Here is a 20,553-nt window from a genome sequence, read left to right as displayed (position 1 = left end):
TGGGAACGGTGGGTGTTCCCATCACTGAAAAGGAATGGCCCTCCTTGTAAATTACTGGGGCTCTTTTTTTAATGGCATTATGATCTCAAGATAAACGTTTTTTTAAATAAAGATCTTTAAGGCAATTAAAAGGGGACACTTTTTTCTTTCTGTGGAGGATGTCAGTGACTACTCATTTTTCTTCTGTGCGGGACAGTGGCTATCGTTTTCACCAGACCAGGAAGTGCGCCATTTGCATCTTGGCAGAGGCCAGTGGGAAGCTCCGTGTACCAGAACCCACAAAGTTCTGGGGTCACCTCCTGCAGGGAAAAGACAGGCTTGGGGACCCACTGTTGTCCCTGTGGCTTTCATTGGCGCCCTGCCCTGAGGTACCGGAGTGCTGGGCGTCACCTGGGAAGTGCTGACGTCAAAATCTCTGAATGAAGCATCTTCAAAAGGGAAACTTTGAATTTATTTTGTATAATTGCCAGTAAATCATTTATAATTATAGAACAATGGGCTTAACAAACCAAAACCACCTTCAAGATGAAGAGAACATTCTTAATTATCAATTACCGAAATTCAAGCAGCCAGACACTTTCTACAATCTCTTCATACGCTGACAAGGAAATCTTTCACTTCAAAACCCTGAGCTCTATTTGTTCTCCTGGTTGCTTTGAGAGAGAAGGTGACGAGCAGTCAGCTGCTTTAGGAACAGCTCAAACCGGATACCTGCATCAAGGTGAAAAGCAAGTACTAAATCTTAAAATTGCACACCAGGTGCCATTTTAGCAACAAGGCCAGGAGCAGAGCTGATCACAGGTTGGGACCCTCTGAGAAGTGTTCAAGAAGTAGTTAACGGAAAGGAAAACATGTTTCTGGTGTTGTAGGCTCTTAAGAAACCCTGGATGGACTATGCAGTATTCCTCAGTGCGTGGTGGAAATAGCTTCACCAAGATGCAGGGGTGAAAATACAGCTCTGTGGAGAACAGTGGAGACAACCGGAAGAAATGTCTCTAGTCACCGAGAAGCCCTGTGAGCAACACCACGTTACAGAGGCCAGTGGTGAAGACAGGCCAGGGAGCAGTTCTCTGGAGAGTGATCCGCTAAATGTATCCACGAAGAGACCGTTCTCGGGACCATGCTGAGGGAACTGTGGCCCCTGTCGAAAGGGCCTTTGTCACAGTGCTGTTGAAAAATAACATTCCCCTTTGCCCGTTGTTAAAGGGAAAAAATAAGACTTACATGTATCGATTACTGAAGGGTTTGGACAGTTACTAATTTCTAGGTAGAAAATGGCAAATTTTGCTGTAGCGTTGTTGCTGGCAGTCTACACACATCAGCTTTCTTTAAGGAACCGGGCTGCATTGGAAAGGTCATGTTCACAGGAGGGGAGACCTTAGAGAAAAGACTCAGTATTACAAAGGCCTTCCTGCATAGGGAGGGAAGGTGAACTAAAGGACTCCTCTCTACTTTCTAGACTGGTCCCTCCAGCTGTCTCCATGACGTTGCCTTTTGGGAACTGAGGGGCACATCAGGTAACACGCCCCAAGCCAAACTCATGATCTGTCCGGTGTTTTCTCAGTGACGGCCCACCATCCATCCTCTTGTGCAGCCGGACAGACACCCAGGAGCCATCTTGGTGCACCTTTCCTTTCCCCACAGAGTCTCACTCATCACCAAGTCCTGGTTCCAGGGCCCTGTTGTCTCTTACCTGGACTGTCGGACTAGCCACACAACCTGTGCGCTGACCTTCGTTCCTCAGGCCTCCAGTACAGTCAGAGAACAATGCACAAATCTCTATGCCATTTCTCCTAAGAACACCTCGTCTCAACCTCTTTCTCTTAGGATATAGACAAAACCTCACAGAACCTGGGGTTCCCCCACCCCACTCTCATTTCTTACTAGTCTGCCTCTCTTCCCACCAGCCGTCCTCTGCTCCTGGATACCCACAGGCCCCCTCCTTTCCTCCTTACCTGACCGACTCCCCTTTCTGTCCCTCACATCTCATCTGCAGTAATGGGTGGAGGGGCCAGCATCCCTTCCTCAGAGTTAGAAGCCCCACAGCACAGGCACTTCCCCTTTACCCACAATCTGGGCGTCATTTGACCCTCACTGCTCTGGTTATTTATTTGACTTTGTTTGTTTGTGTTTGACAACTACTATGCTCCTCCTTTCCCCCTCTCCTCCCACACTTATCTTAAAACACCTATCTTGAACAAATGGTTGGAACCAGCAACCAAATGGAAGGTATTTCTAATTCATTTTAGTTATTTCTAACATGTCTCCCTGATTGAAAGGGGTGCAGTAGTTGGTTTGTTTTAATAGCATGTGGCTGTGCGTTTTTATACAAACCTGTAAATTTTAAGTCATTGGCTCTGTATGTGTTCTTTGTCTTTGGTTGAATCATATGAAGCTACTTTCCTTGCACAGGATCTACCCAGAGCAACCAGCTTGTTGAAACTATAACATGATTTTGCCCCAGAATTGCTGATGCATTTGTGTTTGCAGGCCAACTGATGGAATCACCACTCCAACAATGGGCCAGGGCTGGGGCAGCCTTCTTTTCTGTTTTAACCGTGTTGTTTTGGAGACACAGGAGTTGTTTTTCCCTCTTCAGATAGCAGATGTAAAATAATCTCAGCTGCATTTGTCCTTCTTGGTACTGCTTTCGAAGAGTCACCCTGTAACTTAGGTCGAAAGTGTTGCTGGACACATAGACATGAAAATACTTTGTGTTTATACAACATTTAAAGTAGGGCGTCTTGTGTAGTGTTATATAGACAATTGGAGTTCTCCAAGAAGCGACTACCGGAATGGGGCTTTTCAAAGGTTCCTGGTTCTGATAACTGTTGGGTTGAAGTGGGAAAGTGCCCCCAAATCTCAGGGGTAGCCTAATATACCTAGTGAGTCAGTAATCTTTTCTGCTTTCATAACTCAAAACTACATCTATAATGACAGTCCATGTAGAGAAAAACATACATATACGTGGCAATCATATACAGTTTTCAAATAAAGCACACATTTTTATGTTCGTTTGGAACGTATGGATGATATTTTCAGTGGACATGCTAGAGCTCTTCAGAGCAGAACTTCTTTCTGTGTGTCTGCCCCTGGGACTTGCACAGAGAGGCTTCACTCACGTGGGTGTCTATTTCCAAAGTATTTCTTCTGTCTGTCCATCCTCTTCTCCAAAGAGCTGTATCAGAAATCCATTCATTTTCAGGATGTGTATTTCACACTCCTTGTCTATCACTGTTGAGAACAAAATAATGGTATTGCTAAAAACATATGGCCTAAATATTCTTTTAAAGTACCACAGTCATGTACAGACTTTTAAATTTTATTGCAGTTGACTTAAAAACAAGATATTTAGAAATGGATTTCATACTGATATTTAAACTGCTAAATTCAGAGTGTACTGGAAAGATGTATTCCACTTTCTGCCTTCACAGTGGAGCACTGGAAATTATCACTTTAAAATTGGTGTTTGTTTCTGGGTTTTTTTCCCCCAAGCCAGCCCTTTGTTGGCAGATGATGTTTAAGAAATTCCCAAAGTGACTAAAGGAGAACCTATAAAAATTACGTGTGTGTGTGTGTGTGTGTGTGTGTGTGTGTGTGTGTATTGAAATGCAGGACCAGAATCGCTTGAGGGAAATGCATGTGCAGCCCCACTTCTGAATTACTCTCGTTACAATAACGGGGGTTTTGTCACTGAATGACAGATCTTAAACACATCTAGTCCCCACCGAAGACTGATTTAAATACCGTTCTTCTGGTTATTCTGCAGCTCCGCATGTCTATATGACACGCCCGCATGTGATGCTTTGACATGAGGGAATGGTGCCTGGCCATTCCCCAGTGGGCCCCGGCCCCAGTAAGCGCAGGCCCGCTGGTCAGCACCCTGTGATTTGTGGCACCACCTGCCACAGTGATTTTCACTGGGCACAGCCCAAGAGGTACCTTAGCAGCATAACCACAACAAAACGTTCCCTTTAAGTGTCTATCGAATTCCCTCTCGGGATGTGATAGGGCATTCATTGCCACAGCCATTGCAGGCTAAGAATGTGTGGCATCAGGACAGCAGTAATTTGTAACAAAAATGACCTCAGTCCATAGACCCACTAGAAACCCCTAGTGAGTCACAAACCCAGAGGTCAAGGTAGGGCACGTTGCTCTTCCAGCTACCACTTCCCTTTTGGTAGGGTCTTATTTATATCGAAAATGTTTCCCTTGTTTCCGTTTGTATCTTTGCCTGGTGGTGTTTTGTTCTGTTCTGCCTGCTCTTGTTTCCTTTTGAAAAAAAAAAATGTCTAGCGATTGACTTCTTTGCTCTCCAACTTCTATTTGGAGCCTTCGAATGTCACTGTGGTCAGAATGGGTTTAGCAGTCGGTGAGTGCTGCCTCTGAAAAGGCACCGACTTCCGAGGTTGCTGTGGTCCCAGGAAGGGTAGGCAGCCCAACCAAATAAGCTTTTTGTTGTGAGCCACAGAAATCCTTTTACGGTAGATGCACCAGGGTAAGTGGGAGTGCTCGGCTTAATCATAGAGGCGGCTGTCTCACGTTTCCTTCCACAATACGAATTGCCTCGATTTCTAAAATTCAGCAGCGCATTGAAAACTCTTGTTTAGTATTAAGCCTATCTTGCTTGTTCAAAATTACCAGTCGTCTTGCCAGTAATTTCCAAAGCAATAATAAATAGGATTTCTTCTGCGGTGATGAAAGACTAGCTCTCTCCCACTTTAGCCAGGCGGCCAGGGGCTGTGCTCATGGCCACACATGCCCTGCATTCCCCACTTGGATACCCCAGAGGCTTGCAGCACACAGGATGAACTCCTTTCCAGAAGCAGTTGCCCAGGGTGCTATTTTATTTACTTCCACCACCTCTCACTGAGTCCATCTCGCCAAAGGGTGCCCTCCAGGAAGCTCAGAGGGAAACCACCGTTCTGATCTGTCAGCTTTCTCCCACCAAAGATGAATCCGGTAGACAAATAGAAAGGTATACAGTAGGCTGCTGTATGTCATTACACTTTGTCTCATCCAGTGTTAGCAGTGTGAGGGCCCTTAGAGAAAACAGTATAGGACAATGGACTGAAAGCAGTCTTGGGGAGTTCTGTTTCTGCCACTTGTTGGCTGTGTGTCTTTCTGCAAGTTATTTAATCTTTCTGATCTTTATTTTATTTTATTTTTTTTGTACATGAGCATAATTCCACCTACCCTCCTCCAGGAATTTAAAAATTAAATGTGTGAAGTGCCTAGAAATGGTGCCAGGCATATTTGTAGGTTCTTCATAAAGTAGTAATGTTAAAATTATTAACAGTCCCTCCATGTTTGTATATAAAAACTGAGACCCAGAAAGCCAGCGTGATTTGCTCCCAGATCCTAGTGACAGTGGAAAATGTGGCTAGTGACAGAGTTAAGACCCCTCACTTTTTAACTAGACTCTTGAAAACTATAGATGCAGTTTCACTGAGGACCATTGTAACCAGCAACAGACATCCAACACACAAATCTGTCATCCTTTATATTTTTTGTTATTTTAAGGGTATTCTTAAAAACCTCTTTAAGGTGTACCTTCGTCATCTTATGGTGATTGAAGATGGACAGTGCAGACTTGGGAGAGAAATCATAGATTAGAGTTAGATGTGGTCTTTGAGGTTACTTCATCTGACCATCTGCCTGGTAGATTTTATATTCTGAGTCTCATTTCTACCTTGTTATATAAACAACTGTGCTTAAAGAACTGTTAATTTCACACACATGTTAGTTACACTGCATGTGAAACTGAATTTGGTGGAAGCTTTAAAAGGTGGCCATCTTTCATAATTCCTATGTACAGTGATAAAAATGTCCTCTATCGATTTAGTTAAAACGTATTTTGTAGTTTCCGTCATGTGTTCAGTCGCTCCTGTCAGGGGCGTCCACACACAACCTGGAAGGGCCAAAACATGCACCTAAATTGTTTCAGGACACAAAAGAGAGCAAAGTGCTATGAAAGCAGAGCCTGCAGAAGGCAGAGCTCCCCAGTGGAGCATGGGGATGGGTTGCATGGAGGAAGTGGCCCGTGGTCTGCATCTTGAAGGACAGGGCAAAGTGGGCTGAGATTTGGAAGCAATGGCTACCTCAGAAGTAGTCCCCAGAAAACACTGCCTGTTCGTAAGTTAAGGGTGCTCTTCTGTGCTTTATCTGCTGAGAAACTGAGAGAACTGTTCCAACAGTTGCCATTTGTTCTCTTTTCAAACAGTTCCATAAATGCTACTAGTCTTTCATTTGAATGAAAACATCTCAACAAACCTGAATGTCTGAGGTAATGCCAGCTATCCACAGGCTCATGTTACAATCCTAACCGTACAGGAATGTGTGTACAGTTGCTGGGCAATGTATTTATAAGGATGTACGATCTGAGGTTAATCAGAAGCCATTGGATGATCTCAGATCCATCCTTAATGAATTGCAGTGGGTATTACAGCTCTGATTCAGCAGCCTGGTGTTTTTCAGAGTGGAATCTCAGTGAGTGGAGCATTCAAGGGTGAACTAGCACTCCCCTCTCCCAGAGCCACACTCACACCATTAGTCTTTCAACCTTCTAGAATGTTCTTTCCAAGCCATCAAGTGTTTGTTTGTACAGAATTTCCCTGAATGGTTTGTATAATACTTAAAAGAAAAACACTCAAACCTTTGATACTTTGACTTTTCAAACAGACCATGTTTGAACTTTTTCTACAAGCAAAAAAGTTGAACCCACTGAAAATACCTACACAAAAAGAATAGTATATTACATTTTTATTAATGACTTATGTTAATCCTTTAAAGAATCTCTTTAAAATTTTCTACTATTATCCATTAAGAGCCACCAAATGATAGTTTAGTGGCGGTGGAGGGGGCTGTAATCATAATTAATTTGGACAGATAAGCAAAGTATCTGGATTTTCACCCTTCCCATTAGCTTTACTCTTAATAATAAACATTAGCAGCCAAGACTTTGAAAAGTTTTTTAAAGTTACTGCGCAGATAAGCCAAGCTTGACTGCTATGTGGTAGTCAAGCTCGACTTTCAAGATTTTGCCACACTGCCATCGTCTTCCTTTCTGTAATTTTCCTGGGAGAATAAAACCGCCTTGCTGTTTAAATCTCGCCCCCGCCCCACCCCGCCATTACCTGCCGTTAGAGAAATGACACTGTGTGACAGTTTTCACCTTCAAACCAAAGAGTGCCCTTTGCCGCTTTGCAAGAGTGAAGAGCTTTGTTTCTATGTATAGACACAAAACGAACCAAATGAAGCCACCAAAAGTTAGGTTCCTGAGTCTGCATGGCAGTGGGGAAGGGTGGGCCTGTTAGGGCGGGAGCCTGTTAGGGACACTGACAGCCAGTCTAGCGCCCTTTCCTTCCTGGCACAGATGAACTGCTACAAAAAAAGGTAGAAGCCCAATGTTTACTGTGTAATTTTAAATAGGGAAACTGGTATGTTTTAATAGCATCTAATTTCAGAAGGTTAAATAATAGGGTTGAAGGGGATTTGGGAATGCTTTCTCCCATATTCATTGTATCAGAAAATTTAAGTCAATGAATTTTTTTTTTTAAGTATTCCCACACTGCTTATTTTTTTTTCATTTCTGGACTTCTGTTTTTTTGATGTGAGGATGCTAATGTTAATAGAGTCAGATCTTTTTAAACATTAGAAATTAATTTTGCTTGCTTTTGTAATTCCTGTTCTTATTTCAAGTTCCACCTTTCTCGCTTATATTTCTTTATATAAATCATAACCTGGAACACTTGACATGCTTTAAAACATGTAATTTATTTCTGGAATTTACATTATCTGGAATTTTTTCATAGTACAAGTATATTAAGTAATTACCAAGCAATAAGAGTTCAGCCTCTCTCTCCAGGAAATAAATTATTTTAAGGAAAATATGAGAAATACTGGCCCCACCCCTTGCCTAAATGCATTGTGAGAAATGACTCCCAGTCAAAACAAACTATAATGTGCGTGGTCAGTATCCGTATGCGTGTGCTTTCTCTCTATACAGGCAAGGCAGTTTCCCGGGCATGAATCAGAGTGGACTTATGGCTTCCAGCTCTCCCTACAGCCAGCCCATGAACAACAACTCGGGGCTCATGAACACCCAGGCACCGCCCTACAGCATGACACCCAACATGGTGAACAGCTCCACAGGTAACCTTGGCGGCTCTGGGCTTCTGAGAGCAGCCCCGCCTCTCCCTCTTCTCCCCTTAGGCGAGCAGCGCTGAAAGTACAAGAGCAAGTCAAGCAATTGGACCGTTTGGTGAAAAGGGGAAAATACTGCTTTTCTGCTTCTTGGAAACTTGCTCAGCCAACTGTTTGAAGACTTGAGGGTTACCTTACACTTTATTGTTTTTTACATAATTGTTTTTTACATAAAGGTCAGTAATTCAACCGACCTGTTGCTTTCTCTTCCCTGTTAGAGTGATAGATGCCACTTTGGGGTAGGAGTCTCTCCTTGACTTAATACAGATCTGTGAGTAGCCAGAGCGTGTCCTGTGATGCTTTATGTGTTAGAAAAACATTGTGGAGTTAGAGGCCTGTTCCTTTTTTTACTTTTTTTTGTTCTCTCTTTTCTCTGCCTTCCTAACCTCTCCATCTTTGAAAGTCCACCTCAAAGCTATTGTTTGTCAGCAGAAGAGACAGCTAGAGGCTGGGCTTGTAGCCTGTCTGAGCTTCCGAGTACTAGTTTCTAGCATCTAATTTCATAGTGCCTTTCCCTGATTACTTCTCTTTAAAAGTTTGTGGAAGAGTTAAAACTAGAAACTACTAGTGCAAATGAAAGTTTTTAAATAAATCATGGTCCGTCCTGATGTTAAGCAGGTGGTCATTCATCCAGGGAGGTGGGCGTTTTCACATTTGCAATGAAAATTGTCAAGCTTTTGAACAGTCTATTAGCTAGAAGCAGCTTCCCCTTCCCTTTCCAGCACTGTCCCAGGTAATAGCGTGTTTGGGTTATGACATTATGTGTTTCGTCTGGCTTGCTGAAATGAAATTACTTCAGAGCATTGAAACGACACAATAAATTTTCACCTACTATTAGCAATACTCATTTTTCCCTTTTTCCCTTGGACTCCAGAGCCACAAAAATAACCCACAACAAATAGATGGCACCGTGCCCTGCATAAGAAGATTTATGTGTCCCTAAGAAATAACCAATTTAATGGAGATTCACAGAGAGGGGTTTTTTTTTATTATTATTATTCAGATAATTCAGCTATTTGTTATTTCATACTGGGGAAATCTTTTCAATGAAAGGCCATTTATCCTCACAGCCTTTTGTACAGACTAGTAGTATTTTTTTTATTGCATTGTGCATTTTGAAACATTGAATTTTTAATAATTTAAACATTTATCAAAATTTTTTCTGCACATTTATATGATTTTATTTCAGCTTTATTAAGTCAAATGCTACCTGATAGAAAGTAATCACGCAGCACATCCAAGGAATATTGACGACTTAGCATTCACTGTGTATCTGCTGATGAGTGCACGTGCCTCTGCTAGAACTGGCGTGGTCTCTGAAGGAAACGGGAATGACAGAAGAACCCAGAGTGGGACAGTGAGCTCCCAGTGAGAGATTGGGCCTGAAGGTGTCCACTTAGCTTTTCTAGGGATGGGCCAGAAATGGCTTGGATCATCATTACATCAGTCTCCATGGTTTGGACCCATGGAGATAAATTTCCAGTGATGACAGCAAAGCATTTTCTCCAACCAGGGATACTTTTGGAAAAAGTGAAGATAATACAAACGATGGCCGGGCTGGCAGTGGGATTTGCTGAGCCTCACTTAGCAGCTGACGCCCCTGGCAGCCAGCATCCTCTTCACTGAGTTCCAGCAGTTGTGCTGTAGACAGTGTACAGGGCCAGAAAACGTCCTCCTGTGTAGTGACAAATCGCTACAAGCTTCAGTGAGCAAGTAATTATTTAAATGGAGTCAGTGCGAGTATGAATGTGACAACTATTTCTTCACTGAAAATGCTAGGGAAGTAGGATGGTAGTCTGTGGGGATTTTTTTCCTTTAGAGGTTTTTTTCAAAAAAATTATTTGGATTAAAAGATTAGAATTACGTATTACTATGGGCAAAATTATAAGCCCTGTATAACCTTGTTAAATGCACCCCATGTGATACTTGTATTGTTAGTTACATAGTACTTATTTATGTTTTCTTTTATAATATTCATCAGTCTGAGCATAAAACCATCATCTTAAAGAAGACATCTGATGTCAGAAAACATACCTTCGTGCAGGGCTGAGTTTGCCTCAGCGGAAGTGTACAGTGTGGGGGGCATTTCCATCAGCATAACCTACAGGGAGGAAATGAGCCGCCGCAGGCTGTGGGGCCAGGCCCCCTCCACACAGAGCGCGTCAGAGTCCAGTCGCGGGTCTTTCTGCCAGCCCAGCAATGTCCTGTCAATGCCACAGCATCAACACCTTCCTTCAGGGTTCTCAGAAATCGAGAGCCAGCTGTTAGTTGCCTGCAATGCTCATGAGAACTACAGACTCCTGGGGCTGCCCCCCAGGAGCTGTGGTGCGGGAGATACCCCGAGAACCGTCATTGCTGACAGACTCCTGAGGTGATTCTCAGGTGAGGCTAAAGCCTCACACCCACCAGGGCAGAGGTGTTTTGCTCAACAGCCTCCTAGCAGAACTGCTGCCAGCTTTGTGTGGCATTAGCCATTTACCAAATAATTTGCTGTTTTGAAATTAAAAAAAAAGGTTTACAAAACTATGCTTAGAATATAAATCTGCCAGACGGATAGCTGTTTTCTGTCTTGAGATTTTAGGATCCTTCACAAAGGAAGTTTGGGATCTTTAGCACTATTGTTCCTGGTTGTCTAGGTAGCTTATAACTATTGTTGGCTTTTTTGTTTGATTAAGTTAATGATTTTAGGTGAATTGCTGTCCTGCCCCCCAAAAACTACAAAAGACTTGATAAACTATGAAAACCATCTCTCTTAAACTGGGGAAAATGTACGCTGAGTTATACCACACGTATCGGTGGCTGCGTAAGTAGCTGAGCTTTCTTGGGAGCATCAGTCCAACTCACAAGAGAGAGTAGTTGCTTTCCGTGAAGCAGTGATGCTCAGCAAATATGCTGCTTTTCCTCAGGCTGCATGTGTCTTTGGGACTGCTGAGTGGGGAGGGGACTGTGATGGAATGATGGGGTCGTGTCTCTCACTTGCACTCCCCCCCCCCCCAGGTGCATCAGCATAGGGAACTTTCTGGGATTCTTTCAAAGCCTTGCTGCTCTAAGTAGAGAGAAGTGTTTCTCCTGAGCTTTTCTCATTACCTTGTATGTGTTATGTTAACAGTGTTCTTTATATATTTGCCACATATAAAAATAGCCATGAATATCTACAGATGTATACCCAGAGATAGGCCCTTTTGTGTTTTCAAAAACAAGGAATAAAATATTTTGCAGAGTATGGCATATTATCTACCATGAAAAGAAAAGAACTGTTTGTGCTTTTCTGGTCTTGTTTTACCATCTTCTGGGAATGATTCTGCAGCCTTGTAAGGAGACTTAGTAAAGGAAGTTGGGAGAGTAGGAATGAATGTTTCAGTTCAGTTTTACTCGCACCATATGTTCTTTATGTTCTTTTGGAATATATTAGATCCACAGTGAAATAGCTGCCTTAGGACCTTGACCCACACTTACTTTAAGAAATCATTCTAGCTCTTAAATTTCTATGGTGAAGCCAGAGGCTAGTGCATGCTGGGTATTTACAGTAACCCCCACCCGCCACAGTCAGACTCAGTACTGCCCCTTCTTGGCCTGAACTTTACACACTGATTACTGGTGTCAGTAGGAGAAAGATCAGTGCCTCAGTTTAACACGTCCTTAAGAAAGTAGTGGTCTTTTCCTTCTGGGAAAGGAGAAGAAAATAGTGCCCCTGGAGTGTCACTGCCCTGGGAGGCATGTGGCTCTCTGCAGTGGTTCGTGGAGAATTCTGCTACGAAGTCAAAAATAAGCATTTCAACCAAAGGGAGTAAAAGCCATAGGAAGGAAAGCCCTTATGATCCATTTTGTAAAATAAAATTTGCATTGTGAGGCAGGAGTACTAAGAAAAACTATTACTCTAAATCCTGTTCTTATTTATCTCTCAAGATAATAAAGCAATGCAAAGTTTTTGAATTTGCATAACCCAAATGCCCTCTTTAAAATATATAACAGAGATGCTTACCTGGCAGGGGAGATATCATGATCACAAAGGTGGTTTTCCCAGGGCGAGGCTTATCCATTGCACTCCGGATGTGCTCACCCCTGCGATTTCCCCAAATGGGGGAAACTCGACTGCATAATTTGTGGTAGTGGGGGACTGCGTTCGCACTCTTCCCTGTAATAAAATATAATTTAAAAAATAAATAAATAAATAAAATATATAACAGAGAATGAAGAAGTTTGGGGGATTTCAGACCAGCATATATGCTTATATTCGTCTAAGTCTGATTTTTAAATCAGTGTAAATTATCATCATTAATTATCATAACACATATTGACCTAGCTCTTTATGCTTAAAAATTACTTTTGTGCACATTAACACATTTGATGCATGAAAAAGGATATTGCTATTTTCTTTCAAATATATTTAAGCATGATTTATGATACATGCTGAGAAAACTATTTGTTGTAATCTTTGGAGAAGCAGGACTTAACAGAAGCCACGTGTCCATGACCTTGCCATTTCCTCTAGAATTGTGTGGCTGTCATTCCTTTGAACCTACTCTGAATAACCAGCGAGGACGTATGGACTTTCATGAATAAGCCCCCTTTTCCACACTCGTCCTGCTTTTTTTCCCTTCTATTCTTCTAAAAAGGGTCTTTCTTAACATACAGCTTTACCAGTTCATATCTCACTAGACCCCAGAGATAAAACCGCACGAAAGCAACAAGGCGGTCTTCTTCGTGTAATCTCTCTCAGCTGCTTCTCTGAGGTTTCACACATTCACAAAAATAACCGCATTTTTAGCTGATCCCAATAGATTTTTCTGTGCAGCTGCATCACTTGAAAAAGCTTTTTGTTCCAGTTCTTAAAGTCTAAGTATTGAAAGTAATTTGGAAAAAAAAAGAAAAAGAAAAACATCCCAATTATGATTTGTGTGTGTGGTAATGACTTCAAGGGCTGACTGGGCTGCAAATGGGCTTTGAAAACAAGCCACTGTGGCCGTGGAAAATGCAGGCGTTTCAGAGCGCGCCATTGAGCGTGCCGTTGTCAACTCATGGGCACGTGGCAGGGTGGCTCTTGGCAGGACCTCTGGTCTCAACCTGCAGTGATGCTAACGATATTAGCAAATTAGCACCACAAAGCTTGCCAGCAAATTCGCCAGAGCCCTGCTCACTCTCTCACTGCTGTAATTAAAACTAATCATTTTCTAAAACATAGTAATACATGAATATGAGCAATAATCATTTTGTAGTGGGCAATCTATGGGGCCTTTTCTGAAGCTGCTCTTTTTCTCCAGCACATCATGCCCCATTTGTACCGACGCCTCATTTGGGCCAGCACTTTCATTTGCAGAATGTAAACCGGGTCCCATTCATAAAACCTCAGGTTTATTTGATTTGGAAGTAGGCATGTTTTCTGGTCTCCACTCATTTCTAAGGCTCGTAATTCTCTCCCCTCTTCCTTTCCTACTGCCATCTCTCCTCACGCCGACTCCTCGCACATCTGCTTGTGCCGTGCTCACACCCCAGTGTTGTGCATGTGGTTTTCACAGTGGGGCCCCATAGACATTCAGCTGTTATTCCCCTGATATCTACACTGAGTCCCTACTGTAGCCTTGTTCTTCCTTTAAAAAGAAATCTAAAGCCATATTTTTAACTTGAAAGTATCTACTAGTATTTGCAGTAAATGTGTATAGGTCAGTTGTTCGTTGGTGAAGTTTTCGTTCCGAAGCTTAGATGAACTTGATCGAGTTTCTGAGCCTGGAGATAGAACGTGAGTTTTGCCTGGGATTGTCAGGTTGACCCTTGAGCTGGTGTGGGTATGTGACCTGGGCATTTGAGCTGTGGTTGAGAATTGATAAACATACACAATGCACCAGGCTGAAAGGAAACCAGCCCATTGCAAAATAATTAGAAATCTTTTCCTTCAAAACTTACTTTTGATTATTGTTTTTGAAGTTATGTGGTACGATTGTCTTTCATTATTATAGACTAGGCCACATGCAGTAGATAAGATTTTCAAATGAAACAATATAAAATATCAAATTATTTTTGCAAACTATGGGTAATGTGCATTTAGGAAATTAAGAAAGCACTAAATCCTCTAGTCACCAGGTAAAAAAGATACACATCCAGCATTTGCTTTCAACACCTGATGAGCAATTTAAACATTGGGCTTATGTCCACTTGTCACTTACTATATTATAACTGTTTGCTGTATATTTAACTGCTGTAAGTTGACTTTCAGTGGTTTGGGTCTTGAGTAAATGATTTTTTTCTTTTTTTTTTTAAGATTAAGAAGGGGTCCCAAAATGTCATGCTATTTAGATTTCAGAAATTAGGGTGCTGAGTTACAATTTCTTTTTTCTTTTCTTCAAGGGAAATTCAAGTGCCCCATGCATCACCCAGTAACTTGTGTTAGCAGGAGCACAGCCTGATGAATCACATGTATAATCCTAAACTCTTTCTCCTGTTTTCGATTAGCATCTATGGGTCTTGCAGATATGATGTCTCCTGGTGAATCCAAATTGCCCCTGCCTCTCAAAGCAGACGGTAAAGAAGAAGGAACTCCACAGCCTGAGAGCAAGGCGAAGGTATTTCCTTTCTCCTCTGCACGCAGTGTGGGGTCTGCCTTGCTAAAGCTGCCATGTTGTTCTCTATTCACTGGTGTTGGCCGACACTTTTTTTTCCCATTTGGTTTCTTCTCTCTGCATGCCTTCATTTTGTGCCATGTGTTTGTAGTCTTTCTTTCTTTCCCCACCCCCCTCATGGTGTGGATCTGAAAGTTACTAGTTCTGATGGCATTAACTCACGGTTGTGGGAGAGGGGTGGAGGGACAAGACCCACCTAAGAGAAATGCTTTGGGGGTGGGGAGAAGTAAGGGATCTTGCCTGGTTTTGAAACTTGCAGCCATTTTCTCTGCCTTCAGTTTATAGCTTCCTGTTTTGGCCGCCTCAGCAACAACAACATACTTAATATTTTGCTTTCCTGCCTTATTTGATAAATAAGGTGAACAGCTTTTTTTTTTCTTTCTTTCTTTCATAAGGGGTAACCCATGCTTAGCATTCCATGTAAGCTTGAAGTAAGCATGGTGGCTTAGTGGCCTTATCCAGCATCCAGCAAACTTACCAAATTATACTAATTAAGAATGTTGTTTTAATACCTTTATATGTGTGTGTGTTTGTGTGTGTGTTTGTACATGTTTTTATATATATCTATTATATATAAAAGTTAGTCTGTTAAACTGGATGTACTTTTTGTTATTTTAAATAAAGTTTGCCCTACCGTTGTCAATATTTTTTTTTTTTTTATTCCTCTACCACAGGATAGCTACAGCTCTCAGGGTATTTCTCAGCCCCCAACCCCCGGCAACCTGCCAGTCCCCTCCCCAATGTCCCCCAGCTCTGCTAGCATCTCCTCATTTCATGGAGATGAAAGTGATAGCATTAGCAGCCCAGGCTGGCCAAAGACTCCATCAAGCCCTGTAAGTGGCTCTGGTTTTTTTGTGTTTTTTTTTGTTTTTTTGGGGTTTTTTGATAATTAATTCTACGTTAATGCTTGCTTATTTATTTGTTTTATAAGACTTTTTCTTCAGTAATTTATCCATGAAAGGGATTTCTTTATGATTATATAAGTAACAAAATGAGTAAAGTTTATGTGCATCATAGAAGTTGATTTCTGGTAATGAAACCGCTATATAAAGAAGCACCTCTGTACCAAGCATGCGATTGTGTTACTGGGTCCAAACTCCTTCACACAGTGACTTTGTTTAAATGTCTAATCCATTGTGCACTTAAGAAATTTAAAACGAGTTACTTCTCCATTTACATGGGAACTAATAGCAGCCACAGAGTAAATGACAAGTTTGGCCTCTGGCCTAAATCTTTCATGGACTGTTTTATCTGAAACATCTTATTTCAAAACTGCCTACCTGAAAATATAAATATTACACTCTGGGCACGGTTGAGCATAATATCAGCCCTGCTTTGTTTCAATCCACTTGTCAGAAATTAACAGAAAAGTTTGGAAATGTTAGTGCTTATAACTATTTGGAATGCTGTTTTTAGGTTAATAATGTATGCCTACATTAGAATCCATTGAGATGAAAAATTATATCCTGCACAAGACTGCTGATAATCTTGATGAAATTAAGTGTTGCTTTCCATATGACATATAAAAAACAAAAATGATAATGTATATATAAGATAATTATTTTAGCCTTTATGTTCTTCTGCCTGTAGAGCCTTTGTTTTCCTACTAAAGAAATTAATTCTGTGCCATTAAAAAAAGAGGAACGGCACTGTAGTAACCTTTATTTTACATTCATATAGGGAATCAAAAGATCTTTTAAAGAAAAAAAAAAACCTTAACATGCAATTACTTGCCAAGAAGACTTAATTAACACTCTAATTTTTGTAAGACAATGTGTTGGAGAGCATGGCTCAGGAAAAGAAGTTGGAGAGAAGAAGACTCTTTAAGTGCAGAGTCTGGCAATCTAGTCAAAACCCCAAAAGGAGGCTGCTATTAATTATCCATTCACCGCTTTAAGCAGATAGTTTGCAGAGTTGGTGGTTCCAGTAAATGTTTGTAAAACTCATGTGGAACTCTAGTCTAACCAGCATTTTCCTTTTCAGAGGAAGAAAGGGCAGACATTCACTGGTACCTTCTCTGTAGACATATGTTTCACTTTTGAAACAAACCAAGATGAAATGAAAAATGTGTCTAGGATGGGTTAAGCAGAACTAATGGGAAGGGAGAATGCAGCTCCTTAATTCTGATACCTTTGTATTGTCTGCTTTGAGTCTCAGAAGGCAGCCAGCATTGCGGGGCTTTCCCCATAATGTACCCTGGTTTGGTTTGGTTTTATTTTAATCGTAAGAAAAGCATGTTTGAATCAGTAATACTCTCAAGTTAACAGGTAGAACTCAAATTACAACTCTTCAAAAACATTTGTATGTTGGCTCAGAGGGAAAAATATTAGAGGTTGAAAATCTTTAAAATTTTAAGATAATAAGACTGATAAGTTATTAAAAACAAAAACTACTAGTAGACTATATTATGTTTTCACGTTCCACCTTGATAATTTCTGAATAATAAAAAAATGAATCTTTATTGTATTTTAACTTAGTAGTTGCATAAACCCCACTTTCCACTTAAATATAAGGAAAAAGTAAACTGAATTAATTTTCTGATTATTATACAGTTACACTTTAAAAAATTGCACGTTACTTTTCTTTTTCCTAAATACTTCTACATATGTTATCTCTTCCTGTACTGTAACCATTTTAAGAATTTACAAGCAAACTCTGGCTCCACTGGTAGGTAAAGACAAGAGAAGCTGTGCTTCCAAGTAGTGGAAAAGGTTAGATGATTGCTCTATATTGAGAAAACAGCCATTCTCTGGAATGCGAGGCTAATTCAAGAAAGGAACCAAAGGAGATTGTAATGAAGGACCTCAGATTATCTCTGCTATCAAATCACTGCAGATACATACAATTTAGGAATATTTAACTGCTCTTTCTGAGATAGAATGTCAATTTGTACTTAAAATTGCTCTTAAAAGTCTCCCTAACAAAGGCTACCTAATAGCAGGCCTGAGATGAACTAAATAATGAAGATGCTCTTTGCTTTGACATCATGTTATGGACCAACACTGTGTTGTTACAAAACATTCTCAAATAAAAATAAACATTTGCACGTACACATATTACTGGGCATATGGTAAAGACTGCTGAAATGTAAATGTGCCTAAAAGACTTGAGGAAAACATACTTACGGGCTTAATTAAATTTCATGCAAGGAACACATTTGTGGCACTATAATAATGTCTTGCTATAATTTTTCAGCAATCTCCATTCCTTTTTCTTGCCTCCATGACAGTTTCATGCAGTGGGATACAATTTTCACAACACGGAAACAATACAAGAAAAGTTAACCCATCTTGCTGCAGGGCTAGTTTGCCCATTGTCAATGGGTAGAGTGTGTAAGACTTTTATCCAAAGGTCACATCATAGCTAATGTCTGAACAAGAAAGGTCTGCATTGAGCCTGATAGAGTGCATACTCTTTATTTCCTGAGGCTGTTGTTTCTCTTCATGTCCTGTTTCTGTGTTCAGACACCCAAATACTAACTGGTGATCGGCTAGGAAGCCAACCTAAAGGCAGACAGGGAATGCAGATGTTAAATGCCAGCCATGGGCACGATCCCCTCGCAGCTTTCAGTCTTATTAGATAGTGTCCACATTCACTGAGCACCTTGCTCACAGAAATCCTTTTTATATTATATTTTAATCAGTTGTTCATTCTTATTTGGATGGTGCTAGACTTCTCAGACCTTTTTCGTCCATTTAAGTATCCCTTCATAGAACAAATATCTACCTACCGAGTACCTGAGTACCTTCGGCGTACACCCACTGTTGGTATTTCCAGATCAGCAGGAACCCTGGTTGTGGAAGCTGTAACCCCACGCAAAACACAGGCTTCTGTCCACCGTGGAGCCAAGTGCCGCCAAGGGCAGATAAAGCCTGCATTGAGGCTTAGAGAAGGGGAGCAGGCACTGTGGGGGCCTCTTCTAGGACCTAACACATAAACTGAGGCCCGACCGCTTTCTTTTCATTGAGATGCATTTTCCCGCATACGGCTCCATAAAAATGCTTTTTTGAAGCTCCAAAAACTATGAAAAATAAAATGATTCTATTAAAAACTATTATCTTCATTAAGTTTTTCTCATTTTAAAAGAACAAATTGAGATATGCAGAAGTTAAACTGAAGTTCATTTAACAGAGAAAGATAAGTTAAAATATGTACAGTCAAACTAAACCATTATTTTAGGCCTGTTTCAGGTTAGGAGAACCCACTCCTTTCGTAACAAACTCTCAGGCCCTCACTGCTCGGGTCACGAGCAACTTCTTCCAGAGCCCTTCCTTCCCCAATTTGGGTTTGGAGAGGACCGGGCCAGACACGGCAGTCGAGTCTTAGGTTTAGGATGTTGGTAGAGCTACTCAGCAATTTTAAATGGGAATGATTGCTTTTATTTCTCTTATCCTTCAATCAAATCTGAAACTTTTTCAATTTTCCATAAATGAAACGTAAGCTGGAGGTTGTTTTTTTATTTTTTTAGGTAAGAATGCTTTTTTGCTTGTGTCCTTATTACAAATTTTCATTTTTTTAAAATATTGGATCCACTTTTTTAGAGGACCTCCCCAAAAGAAAAAAAATTCAATACTAGCGTTTCAAAACTTCCTATTAATAAGTACCCTATTAATGATGACAAAGCTCCTGAACTATTATCAGTAGGAGAATGTGGCGTACAATGTGTTAGAAGCGTTTCTTCTCCTAGTCAAATATTCCTTGGTTATAATAAGAATAGGAAAATAAAAGTTAAAAACTTATTCTAAAAGATCACACTATTTTTTTATCCTTCCAGTCTACATTTTTTTATTTACATAAACTGCATCATCCATTTTTATAGATTTGATGTAAAGACTCTATGCCTGAATAATTCTGAAGCTGAAAGCTTAAAATTTCAGCAAAAACAGCTTGGAGAATTACATGTTAATTGGAGGGAACGCTGCCATTCACCAGCTTCGTTGGTTTTGTTTTCAGGCATCCTTTCTCAGGCCCTACTTTTATTGGGGATCAAGATCTTGCTCAATAAGGTAGCATCAAACCTCAATGGCAATCATGTTTAACCCCCAGAATTTCAGCAATATGTTTAAAATTACATTAAGCTAGATATAATGGAAAAGAGTTAAGAAAAACTCCATCTCAAATAATGGCTAGCCATTGCAGATGACAACCGAGTAAGTAAACATGAGTAAGTGAAGTAAATTACTGTTCCAAAGACATTGTATGGGGACTGCAGAAGTGATTTTGTACAATAACCCCAGAGTTGCAAATACTACAAGTACACAAATATTGCCACAAATACAGAGACATAAAAGAAAGAGAAAATAATACAGTTGGGCTGTTTGGAACTAAAAGTGTTCCCTTCCCAGATCACGTAATCCAGATGGTGGGCGTCAAATGTGCAGAAACAGCAACTTTTGACATTTTAATATCAAATAGAGTTAGAAAAATAAAAGACCAAGAATTAGAGCATCAGTAAAAACCACATGGGCCCATAAACCCATGTGCATAAAGTAAATGTATATATTTATCCATAGATAGGCTGGGCGTATGAAATAGCACATGTTCATGTTTAAAGCATGGCTGCCTAAGAAAGCTATTAAAATAATTATCTAATTGCCCCTCACCCTGACAGAGAAGTTCAAGACCTCTTAAGGAGGGAAAGCCCGTCATCGTGAGTAAATGCCACAGCTTTAGCTGTCCATGAATGTATAAAGCTCTCGAATGAGCACAGGGCCCACACCACTAGTTCCTGTGA

The 20,553-nt window shown here is 40.8% G+C and overlaps 1 protein-coding gene across 11 annotated transcripts in view; it reads left to right on the top strand.

Moving 5' to 3' along the window:
- ARID1B (AT-rich interaction domain 1B) overlaps positions 1-20,553 on the top strand; it is a 396,431-nt gene that overhangs the window by 348,905 nt on the left and 26,973 nt on the right. For 6 of the 11 annotated variants that reach the window (XM_081035471.1, XM_081035467.1, XM_081035468.1 and 3 more), the window contains 3 exons: positions 8,009-8,154; positions 14,653-14,762; positions 15,494-15,652. In XM_081035471.1, the coding sequence (XP_080891597.1) occupies positions 8,009-8,154; positions 14,653-14,762; positions 15,494-15,652 (415 nt within the window). The remainder of the gene's footprint in view (positions 1-8,008; positions 8,155-14,652; positions 14,763-15,493; positions 15,653-20,553) is intronic. The other 5 variants (XM_081035472.1, XM_081035470.1, XM_081035475.1 and 2 more) reach the window with 3 other exon arrangements.

This window comes from Rhinolophus hipposideros (assembly GCF_964194185.1).
Source record: "Rhinolophus hipposideros genome assembly, chromosome: 3".
Classification (NCBI taxonomy): Eukaryota; Metazoa; Chordata; class Mammalia; order Chiroptera; family Rhinolophidae; genus Rhinolophus; species Rhinolophus hipposideros.
Note: the sequence above shows the minus strand (reverse complement) of the source record. Positions and strands in the feature narration are given on the sequence as shown.